At 37.7% G+C, this 12,615-nt stretch overlaps 1 protein-coding gene across 6 annotated transcripts in view; it reads left to right on the forward strand.

Annotated features, from left to right (window-relative positions):
- SLC25A26 (solute carrier family 25 member 26) overlaps positions 1 to 12,615 on the forward strand; it is a 159,194-nt gene that overhangs the window by 118,158 nt on the left and 28,421 nt on the right. For all 6 annotated transcript variants that reach the window (XM_054595087.1, XM_054595089.1, XM_054595088.1 and 3 more), the window contains one exon: positions 8,257 to 8,301. In XM_054595087.1, the coding sequence (XP_054451062.1) occupies positions 8,257 to 8,301 (45 nt within the window). The remainder of the gene's footprint in view (positions 1 to 8,256; positions 8,302 to 12,615) is intronic.

Below are 12,615 nucleotides of genomic sequence, written 5' to 3' on the forward strand. Positions count from 1 at the left end.
TTATAGACCTATGGAGATGTGTCTGATGCAAGTATTGAACATTTGCTAGGAGTCAGTTAATATTGAACGGTGTTTAGAGTCACTCACTTGAGCCCTGGCTGGTGTGGCTCAGTGGATTGAGTGCTGGCCTACAAACCAGAGGGTCGCCGGTTCAGTTCCCAGTCAGGGCACATGCCTGGGCTGTGGGTCAGGTCCCCGGCAGGGGGTGCACAAGTGGCAACCACACATTGATGTCTCTCTCCCTCTCTTTCACCCTCCCTTCCCCTCTCTCTAAAAAATAAATAAAATCTTAAAAAAAAAATCACTCACTTGACATATGAAAGCCAGTGGAACTTTCTCATTTTCAATTTGATGGATTTCTTAAGTTATGAAGATACCTAAGGGGATTTCTTTTTGCTCTGATATTCCCGAATGTTAACATTTTTAAGAATAATTATGCTAATGAATGTTTAATATTGGGCTTTAGCCTTCCATGTTATTTGGTGTGTTCAGAAATTATATATTTATAACCTGTATGCTATACTAGAATCTCATGTGTATTATAAGTGATTAGTGAAACAAAAAATAGTGTTTTATGGGGAAAAATTAGAAATAAATCATCAAGGGATAGTTAAATATTGTGAGATACTATGCAATGGTCAGAAATGACAACTATATTAATCAACATGGAAATATCTATAAAACATTGTTTAGGGGAAAAAACAAATTTTGGTCTTATATGTGTACTAACTAATGTCTAATTTTTTAAAAAAAGGCTAAAACTAAATATATTGATAAATGAGAACCGATATCCCAAACTATTAATGTCAATTAACTTCCGTTAACTGAAGGTAGGAAGCTCACTTTGACCTTTAAGTTCCAGGCTTCTGTATATGAATTTTAATAATGAGAATGTGGTCATGCTTTACTTGTACACTTATTTTTTGAAGAAAAAATTAAAACATAAATAAGGTAAACAATAGTATAATGCACCCCAAAGTACCCACCACTGAGCTTCAACAGTTATCAATATTCTGCCATTTTATCATCTATATCTCCGCCCATGCTTCACCTTGATTACTGTTATACTTTTTATGATTATATTTGTAGATAAAATATTTACACATTGAATCACATATCATAGATGTATCATTTTGAAGAATGAATATAGTCATGCAATCCACACCCCTATTTTGACATTGAAGATTTCCACGTCCCCAGAACATGCTCTGGTGTCCCCTCCCAATCAGTCTGCCCACTCAGGTAGTTTGCCTTTTCTTAAAACTTTATATAAATAGAATCATACTGTATAAACTCTTTTTGTGTCTGGCTTTTTTTGCTTGACGCAATGTGTATGAGAATCATCCCTGCTATAGTGGGTATCAGTAGTTCTTTCCATTTTATTCCTAGTAGTCCACTGTGTGAATATGCCACAATCTCTACAGCCTTTCTCCTGTTCATGGGCACTAACTGTTGTGATCAAAGCTGGTGTAACATTCATGGACCGATCTTATGAACATATATTGTCATTGCTTTTGAACACATACCTAGGGGTGTAATTTCTGGATCAAATAAAAACTTAGCTAACCCCCTTTGAAAGTGATTGTTTTAAATTCTGCCAGCAAAATATGAGAGTTGTGGTTGCTCCACATGCTTACCTTTAGTTGGTTCTGTCAGTCTTGTTCATTTCAGCTTTTTTAGTGGTTGTATAATGGCACTTCAAAGTGTGCTTTTTAAAAGTATTTTAAAAATTGTGGTAAAATAGGTATAACATAAAATTTGCCATTTTTATCACTTTAAGCGTACACTTCAGTATTGGTCACAATGTAGTATGACGATCACTAATGTCTACTCCTGAAACTATTTCATAACTTCGTACAGAAAAACTCTGTACTTATTAAGCAATGACTCCCCATTCCCCTCTTCCTTGAGCCCCAGGACACATTTAAGCTGGTTTCTTTCTCTATTAGTTGCCTCTTCTAGCTCTTTCATGTAGGTGAAATCGCACAGTGTTTGTCCTTTCCAATCTGGCTTAATGTTTTCAGGGTTCCCCTATATTATAGCATATATCAGAGTTTCATTTCTTTTTATGGCTGAATAATATTCCATTGTACAGATTTACCACATTTTGTTTATCTGTTAATTCGTTGATGGACACTTGCATTGTTTGGTTATTGTGAATAATGATGCATTGAAGATTTGTGTGCAAGTATCTGTTTTGAGGCCCTGTTTTTAACTATTTTGGGTATTTAACTAGGAGTGAAATAACTATGTTGTATAGTAATTCTATGTGTAACTTTTTGAAGAACCACCAGGCTGTTTTCTCAGTGTGTTTTAACTAACATTTCCCTGGCTAATGATGTTGATTATCTTTTCATGTGTTTATATTAGTGATGTGAATATATTTCTTTGTGAAAAGTTGTTCAAGTCTTTCATGCACTTTAAAAATTGGGTTATTAGCTTTTCTTTCTTTTTATTAAATTTTGAAAGTTCTTTATATATTTTGATTAGAAGTTCCTTGTCAGATGTTTTTCAAATATTTTCTTCCAGTCTGTAGCTTGCCTTTTTAGAGTATTTTTTAAAAATTAAAAAATATTTTTAAATGTTGGTAAAAATACACATAACACCATCTTAACGATGTTTAAGTGTACAATTCAGGTGTATTAAGCATTTTTACATTGTTGTGCAACAGTCTCCCAAACTCTTTTCATTTTGCAAAACTGAGACTCTGTATCCAATAAACAGTAACTCCACATTCTCCTCTTTTCCCAGCCTCCATTCTGCTTTTTGTTTCTCTGAATTGAACTACTCTGGATACTTCATATAAATGTAATCATGTAGTATTTTTTTGTGACTAGCCTATTTCACTTACTGTAATGTACTCAAAGTTCATCCATTTTATAGCAAGTCAGAATTTTCTTTTTAAGGCTGAGTAATATTCCCTTGTGCATTTATACCACATTTTTTGTATCCATCAATGGATACTTGGGTTACTTCCATTTTGGCTACTATGAATAAATACTGCTATGAACATGAATGTACACATATCTCTCTGAGACCTTGCTTTCAGTTCTTTAGTGTGTACACCCAGATGTGGAATTGCTGGATCATATGGCAGTTCTGTTTTTAATTTTTCGAGGAACTTCCATACTGTTTTCCAAGTGGCCGCCATTATACATTCCTACCAATTTCTTCACATCCTCTCCCATACATGTTATTTTCTGAGGGGTTTTTTTTTTATAGTAGTTTCCTAATAATCTCATTGTGGTTTTGAGTTGCATTTCCCTAATGATTAGTAATTTTGAGTATCTTTTCATATTCTTGATGGCTATTTGTATATCTTTTTTTGGAGAAATGTCTATTTGGATTCTTTACCCACTTAAAAATTGAGTTTGTTTCTTTTGTTGTTGAATTGTAGGAGTTATTTATATATTCTGAACACTGACTCCTTATCTGATACATGATTTGCAAATATTTTCTTCATTTCAATCTGTTTGATTGTGTCCTTTGATACACAGAAGTTTCAAATTTTGATCTAATCCCATTTATCTAGTTTTGCTTTTTTGCTTGTGGATTGGTATTTATATCCAAGAAACCATTGTCAAACCTAATGTCATGAAGGTTTTCCTCCGAATTTTACTGTTTCAGGCCTTACATTTAGATCTTTAATCCATTTTTAGTTAATTCTTGTATATGGTATAATGTAAGGGTCCAACTTAATTCCTCTGCATGTGAATATCTGCTTTGCCTAGCACCACTTATCCTTTACCCACTGAACGATTTTGTCAAAGATCATTTGATCCTATATGCAGGGGTTTACTTCTGAGCTCTCTGTTCTACTCCATTGGTCTATATGTTTCTGTTGATGCAACTACTGCACTGTGTTGCTTACTATAGCTTTGTATTAAGTTTTGATACCAAGAATGCTCCTGCCTTTGGGATCTGACAGGTGTACTTGAAAATGCAACTACTCACATTCATCTCCTTTTCAGTATTAGATTTAATACTCTTTTGTTCATGTTTGTCTTCTGTGGAAAGATGCTTCAGGAATTTTATTATGTTTTAGAAATATGAGGAATAATTCACTTTCAATTTTTCCTACTTTTAGTTTACCAGGTAATTTCCTTCATTATGTATACATTATTTTCTCTATGTGAAGTGAACATAAATGGGTTATAGTTATTAAATTTAAAAATAATATATTTATTGTTATATATAAAATTTTTTGTATGTCATATGCTAGCAGACCAGATTTGAATGGTTCTCACTTTTTTATTTTTTAATTTAATAACAAGTCACATTGGGACAGAAGGTTTTTAGGTCTTCAACTTCATTTGCCCTTGGTTACCACTGGGGTTGAATGGGAAAAGGCACAGAGCATTTAAGAGGAAAAATGGCTTTATTGTTGAGTGACACTAGAATGAAAAATCCTAAATCAAGCACAGAAATTTGAACACAGTCATGCAACAAAAAGGAGATTCCCAGTGGGATCTCTTGTAAATTGGAATGGCCAGCGCTCGGACCCACCCCAGTATCCATGCTGTTCTTCAAACCCGTTCTGATTTGAGGTCTTTAGCAGTTTCTGTTATTTTTTTTTTTTTGGTCTTATTGCTAGAAAATTTTTGGGATTATTTCTGAAAGTATGACAGTTTTCACGGCTTTTAAAATATACTTTCCTATTCCTTAGGCTTCCTTGATCGCTCATTGCAGCTTACAGTCAAGTCCTTTTTATTTTTTTTGAAAGTGAATTGGTGTTTTAATTTGACTTTTCCAATGAAAAATAGAATTATAGAGCTAAATGATACAAGTCTTATATTCATATCTCAAGTATATTATAAATTACATCATTATTAGTTAAAGGACTTATAAGGTGTTACAGGCATTTATTTTAAAATCTTAGTGTTAATAAGCATTTATTGGCTTCAAGGATGATTCTTGTCCAGTACTTGGTGAAAGGTAAAGTGTGCTTGTAATGTAATTTTGTACATTCTTTATTTCTTTAGTAACACCCAGCACTTCCTTCCCATTTACCACACCCAAGATTTCATTTTCTCTATTTCACATGAAATCCTCACATACACTCTTGCATAGAATTGTTGCTATGCTTATTACTAGTGGAATCCATGTTAAATTTTAGCAGGGTTTTTTCCTTCTACATCTGCCTCTTTGATGGTAGCTGGGTTTACTGCCACTCACTTATTAGTGCCCTGGGTCTTAACAACTTTATTCAAACAAAACATCTTAAATGGAAGCATTAAAAAGGTCAAAACAGTGAGCCATTTTGTAACTTTTAGTGCAATAAAATGGGTATGTTGTGTTTGGAATATAAGACCTTTGAGTATAGTTATACATTTTCTTCATCTATAAAACATTTTAGAATAACAGCTTACATCTGTTTGGGGTTTTAAATTTTACATTTTGAAGAAACGTTACTGTTATATAACACCAAACCAGACATGGGGAGGGAGCTAGCTTTCTGACAGTTCTCGCTGGGAACTGTGAAGCTGAGAGAACTGTTTGTTTTCTCTGTAGAGCCATGTTTGCTGGGGAACACATTTCATTACTGTTTCTTCATATGGTAAATGACAAGATGCATGCATTACAATTTTGACTTGAAAAATATTTGAAAATTTTTCACACATCAGGAGTTTATCTTATGAGCGATATTTCACTACCAGAAACCAGAAATAAATTTAATTATTTAAACATTTATAGCACATTTAATTACCTTAGACTGTTGATTAATCTTGTTTTAGAGAATAAAGTTAGGATTTACTGCCAGCTCACTTTTAAAAATAAATACCCAGTGGGATAGTTTGGCCGTTTCAAATGTGTGATTTTAAGATTACTTCTTTAAATTAAAGGAACAATTTAACAAATAATGTTTAATAGAGGAAAATGGGCAAAATCTAAAACAGGGCGGGGCAAAGGTAGGTTTACAGCTGTGAGTACATGAAACAGTTTATTCCTGTATTATTTATTAATTATTAGATTTATTTTCCATATGAATAACTGTAAACCTGTATTCCCCTCATGTTATGTATTAAGTACTGAAAAAGTGGAGACAACATACAAGGCAACTTTATGGATTATTTTAATCAAGAAGTGAAGAATGCTAGTGTGGACAGTTACAATAAGTTATAAGGCCTTTGCATCTTACAGGTGTGAAATACTTATATTCTTGTTAAAATGTGATACATTTACATTTGAGAAGAAAGAGTACAAAGAAGAACATAAATCATCTCTAGTCCCACTGCCTGTTCTCCTCTTAAGTATTTTATTAAATATTATGTATTGATAAAAATTTTGGTTTTGATAATTAATTTAATTGGAAATACAATACTTTAGTTTCAGAATGGACAGTGTCAGATGCTTTCATGATTTTATGACAAAAAAACCTAAACTAAATTGGACTCCTGTTGTAGCACTTTGATACATGGAGTAGGATGTTGCTTATTTATGAAGATGATCTTCTCTGAGATTCTGCTTAAACTAATCTATTGACATTGATTTTTTTTTTTCCTCACCGCCATTTCCTGTCTGAATGGAAGACAGATCTTCTTTCTGTGGCCCTTGTCAAGCCCTGGGCTATCATTTGTTCAGCATAGAGAGATGATGTTAGATTCTTAATTTCTGAATATATATAAATATTTTAGAAGTAATATAATGCCCTTAATTCATGGGCCATTAATTCCTTCAAAATTGTGATCAAACACACCCACTCACTCACACTCACAAAGCCACACAGATTCACACACACACGCTGTTAGTGTTCAGAGTCTGCATTCACTCTCAGCAGTGAGCGGGGCCGTGGCCTGCTTGTGAGCAGTGTTTTCCCCAGCACCGGCCTGTGGGCTCAGTGGGTGGACGTTCCATAGGTTGGTGGGTGGGGTCCGTTGGGATTCAGTCACTTTTCTTTTAGGAAATGTGGAGGTAGGGTTCTATTTTTAAAATGTTGGAAAGTTTAATTAAAACCAAATAGATTATACTGAGGTTGAATGTACTTTATGCAGATAAGTGCACTTAGATGTATTTTAGGTAGAGTACTACTCAGGGCACTGGAGTCAGATTGTCTGGGCTTCTTAATTCTAACTGTGCCTTTAGGCTAGTTACACAGCTTCTCTGAACTTCTGTGTCCTCGTCTATAAAACAGGATGGTAATAATACCTCTCTTACAGGATTGTGAGGACTCAGGGAACTAAAACCTATGAAGTGCTTATTAGCACAGTGCCTGACACATGAAAAGTGCCTGCTAATTCCATCTCTTAATGTTATACAATTAATCATTAGTTGTCTTATGTAAGTGTGGTGTTTAAGACCACCACTCATACTTCATTATTACAGATTTTGCTTCTCTTTGCTGCTCTTGTGTGTACATCAGACGTTCAGGAGCCCCGTACTCCGCCAGTGTTGATCAACTCTTCCTTCTTTGAGGGGAGCGGACTTGCTGCATCCATGCTAATCCCTCTGGTCCAGTGTCCCAGCTTCCTCTTGCCAGTGGCTCTGTCTGTCTTCTCTTCCCTCTCTGCTCCCTCCCTCCACCTGCCTTGCCCTCTCAGCCTTTCCTCAGTCATCTCCCTCTGGTCTCCCTCTTCTTTCCTTTTCTCTCCCTTTCTCCCTCCCCAACTTCTCTTCTCCTTCCTCAATCTATCCCCCTCTTCCTTTTCCCCTCTCTCTCACCGCCTCCTTCACTTCCCCTCTGCCCCATCTCTTTCTTTCACTACCCCCAGCCCTCCCGCTCTTTCTTTCTTCTTTCCCTTCCCCTTTTTTCCTCCCCCTTTCCTTTCTGGCCCTTTCCCTGTTTACTGCCTCTTCACTCCCAGCTCCTTCTCCCTCCTTGGCTCTGTACCCCTCTCTCTCCCTCTCCCCTATTCCTTCTTTTTTAAACCCTAACAATTGACCTGCTAAGGAACAGACAATTCTAGCTCTTAAGCAGAAATATGCCAGCTATTTATTACACATGATAGGAAATACTAATTTTGTCATTTTAGTAGCTGAGCTGCTGCATATTGTGCTTGTCTTCCACTTGAAAACAGCATCAAGCATCATTTTCTGTCCCATGGGCTGCAAGAGTTAGTGGAATGCGAAAAGCAGTCACTGATAACTTGTTTTCTAAAAATTATGTGTATAGTAAACCTATACATTTAATGTTACCTTTATTATATACATAGTTAAAATGAAATAATGTTCTCACTAACAATAATTATGAGTTTATATAGTCATGCTAGGCAAAGTATTCTGTGCCTAATTATTTGATTTTTTTTTTCCTCTCTTCAGATTCCTTTCTCATTGGTCCAGTTTCCCTTATGGGAGTCCTTAAAAGTAAGTTTTTGAATCTTCATATAAAATTCTTCTCTATTTATTATAAATACCCAAAAGTTTCAGTGTGTAATACTGGAATATAATATTGAGTAGTAGTTTAAAAACTCAAAATTAGGGAGAGTTGAAAATATTTTTTGCATGTGATTTCCATGCCAATTCAGTTCTTTTAAACTTGTTCAGGTATCTTGTGGTCCTGAGGAATGATCATAATGGACACATCTGAAGTCTCAAATGGTTAAAGAAAAACCGTGCTTTACTTTTCTCTGTATTGCAGCTCTCTTCTACCCAGTTGAATTTTACTTCACTGCACTGTGTGTGTGTGTGTGTGTGTGTGTGTGTGTGTGTGTGTGTGTGTGTGTGGAGAAGTTAGGGAATGAGAGTGAAGGTGAATGAAAAAGGGAAGAAGCAGGGCCCTGACTCTTCAGCCAGGACTCCCCAGCCCACTGCCCCTTCCTCTGCTGCTCGCCCCCGGGGTCCCCACCGAGAGGAATGAGCAGAGTGCTGACTTGTGAGTCCGCCTCCGGGAAGGTCGCCCATTTGTTTAAAAACAAATGAATTTTTTGAAAACTTGTTTTCAAATATGCAGAGACATTGTGTTTGTTTTTCATCTTCCAATGCAATGATTTTTAAAATTATGGGTCATGATATGAATTGTGTGGGTGTCTGCCTGCATTTTAAAGGCTGCAATAAAAAGAAAATTATTAATAGAGAACATCTTATGTGGTAAGGATAAGTCCTGTTGTGTAAAACTGGTGCTGTGCACACATCTCTCTACTAGGTTTCAGTATAAGATGTTATTTCTCACTGTAAATAATCATCAGAAGTATGTGAAAGCCCTTGTTCAAGTGAAAATGGTTGACGAATCACCAAACTGTAAAATGGTAAAGAATCTAGGTAGGCATTTGATAATACAAAAAATAAAGGAATTATTCCCATTGTTGTGGAATTAGTGATTGTGCGTTGTGCTCATGCAAAATGTCTGTTGAAGAATAACAAAAATTATCTGCACTCTAAAAAAATATTCGGTTGCAGTTACAATATGAAGATAATAAAATGAGACAACATTAATCACACAAAATAAACTACGGAATATTAAGTATTGAGAAATAGTTCTTAGAAGTGATCTGATTTTAAGGAGTGGCACAGATTTATTTAATACAGGTCTTGGGTCTTTTATTGCTGTTGTTTTGTTTGTGTTTACCATTTTCTCTGTGCTGCTTGGTGAATGGATCTCGCAGGCAGGGTTTCCGGACATGATGTAACAGCTATCCCCCTCCCCCCTGCAAGAAGGTCACATTCCAGGAGCCTAACAGATCCCCTTTCTTGTGGGTGACAAAAGAACAATGGAGCCAGCAGCTGTCCAGCAAACAAGACTTACTTCATTAGTGCCTCAATAACCAGCATTCAGGCTGCGTCTGCACTCCAACATCCTATGCCCTGTCTCTGCATAGGAATGTTTTGAGGCTCAAAGAGGGAAAAAGCATGGGGTTTATTTCTTTTCAGTATTAAGGACATTTGTAATATTCTAGCTAGTTAAGAAATGTCTAGAACTTTACGGAGTACTCATAGATAACAATGTTGAGCTTTAACAATTTTCTTTGAGCAAAGGTTAAGATACTATAGTTTTGTTGTTTTTTTTTAAGTTGGATTTATTGAGGAATAATTTCCTGACAGGAAAATTCAACCTTTATAAGTGTACATTTTTAGAGTTTTGATAAATGTTTATTACTGCCACCATAACTAAAATATATATAGGATATTTGTAGTTTTACCTTTTCTAGAATACCATATAAATAGAACCACACACTATTTAGCATTTTGTGTCTGTTTTTTTCCACATAAGTTCATGTTTTTGCCTGTATTATCAGTTTGTTCCCTTTTGTCACAAAATAATGTTCCATCGTATGGATGCAGTAGTTTATCTGTTCACTAGTTTATGCACATTTGAGTTGTTTGATGATTGTAAATAAAGCTGCTATAAATATTTTCATATAGGTATCTGCAAGGATGTATGTTTTTGTTTCTCTAGGGTAAGTATCTAGGAGTGGGATTGCTAGTTCATAGGGAAAGTATAAGTTTAGCTTTGTAGGAAACTGAAGTGTTTTCCGAAGTGGCTGTGCCATTTCACAACAACGTATGAGAGTTCCAGTTGCTCTGCATCCATGTTGTTGCTTGCTATTATTAGATTCTTAAAAGTTTATCCATTTTAATAGTTGTGTACTGCTATCTCATTGTGGTATGAATTTGCAGTTCTCTCATGGCTAAATAATATTGAGCATCTTATCATATAATTGTATTAAAAAAAACCCAAATGTGAAATCATAGTGCTTTTTAGAAGCAGACAATATTTGGCCCTTCCTTTTATTTTTGTGTTTATGGTTTTACCCATTTCAGTTTGCTTTTGCAAACATTGAGAGTGTATATTATGGAAGGGTTTTTCTATTATGTTTATGTGGAAATACTACTTGGAGAGATTTTTCTGGGCAAGGACTTGAGTAGATGGCACGCTCATTGTACTGTAAGGAGTAGGCATCAGGAGGTGGGGGTGGCCACTTTCAGCTTAAACTCACCCTGCATGAAATGGAAGGTACCAGCTTTCTTCTAAAATCACACTTTCTGCTGCTCTGTCTCTGATTTCTGTTAATTATGCTGAGTGCTTGGTCTCAAACCCCAAATTAAAATCTGATTCTCCTGTCTGTTTTTCTCTATATCTTATCACTCACAAAGTTTGGTTGACATGGACTTTTTGGAACCTGTGGCCTCCTTTTCATCAGATTCTTACTAACTTATGCCTGGACTAAGTTAATGGTTGCTCTGCATTCTCATCCATTCTACACATTGAATTTGTGTAATCTTCCTCAAACATCTCTGAAGTTCTTAGAAATGTGTAACTTTCTAAAACTCTAAATCATGAAGTTGTTGCTCTCAAGGATATCCACACTGTGTTCCCACTGTTTTTTCCAGCTCCCCTCTCCTTATGCATTTTTTTGCAAAGTCATTTCCCTTCAGCCAGAACACTATGGAACAAAAGTGGAGGTTTGGCTGCCTGTCACCACAAAAGCCCGACTCTGAGGCAGGTGTTAATGCAAAAGGAAGAAGGTTTTATTTGACTGCCGCATCATCTTGGAGAACGGGGGACTCCCCATCTCATAGCTCATTTCTTCTACAGAAGCCAGGCCAAACCCAGCTGTCCTCAGCAAGACCAGAACCCAAGGCAGTGCCCAGACTTCCTGCTCCAGTTTAAAGCACCATGCTTTGGAGCCCAAGGCAGTTGCTAAGTGGTCATCCAGGCAGCTTAGCTTGTTCTTAGCTGCTGCTGTGCTTCAGGCTCCCTTCTGGAGGCTGCACCTGGAGCCAGCATGGCTATGGCCATGCTGCTGCTGGGGCTGCAAGGGTGTGTCTCCTGGATGGGAGAGCCTGTTGAAAACACCAGCAAAAGCTTCACCAGTTCAGCCAGAGAGGGACTCCTTCCTGGAGGCCCATGGAGAGGACGGTCCAGTGCAGCATCTAAGTGCAGGTCCTGAGCAGCAAGTGATGAGCAAGAGCAGAGCCAGTACTGCACAGCAAGCCAAGAGCGAGAGCAGAGCTGGTCCTTAGCAGTGAGCCTCGAGCAAGAAAGAGGGTTTCTTTGTTCCCCTGGGGCTATATTGGGTGTGGGATGGGCCAGGTGCTTTCTTGGAAAGACCAATTAACTTCCTAAACTTTTGAGTGCTTTGGGTGGGTCCACCTCCTAACCAATCCCTTCTTTCCCCGGGCTCCACTGACAGGCCTCTTTGGTCCAGGACCTCCCCATTGCCACCACTCTGACTTCTATGACACCTGTGCCTGCCTCCCCTGGTCCCACCCCTGGTCTGGTACCTGAAGGGCAGGGGCAAGGGCTTTCCCCTTATCCAGTTATCTTTCCAGCTTTTGGCGTCCTCTGGCCCCATCCATTCATCTTTGCAGCTTTCTGTGGGCTGAGGCCCTTACCATTCGTATTTCTAGCCTTCAGTCCCCTCAATGTAAGAATCACCCCCTGCTGCCATCTCACAGGTTGGGGAGACGCCCCTGACTCCACTGCCTCCCGAGGCTGCCCAGCTTCCCTGCCCTTGGGGCTCGTGGCACGTCCGGTTTCGAAGGCTGCAGTGGCTCGGCCACCTGTGGGCAAGTGTTCTTCTGCAGCTGGGCCCAATCATCGCTCCCACTGGGGAAAGCAGTGCCTTGCCCCTTGAGGTGTCCTCCAGGGTTCCCGCTGCCTCTGGGCCAGGCAGTTGGGCAGCTGAAATGCCACCATCCGCCAAGCCTCTGGGCTCTTTGCCTCACCTGCAGAAGGGC

The sequence above is a fragment of the Pteronotus mesoamericanus genome, unplaced genomic scaffold, assembly GCF_021234165.1.
Source record: "Pteronotus mesoamericanus isolate MK-2021 breed Mesoamerican mustached bat unplaced genomic scaffold, CSHL_Meso_final scaffold_54, whole genome shotgun sequence".
NCBI lineage: Eukaryota > Metazoa > Chordata > Mammalia > Chiroptera > Mormoopidae > Pteronotus > Pteronotus mesoamericanus.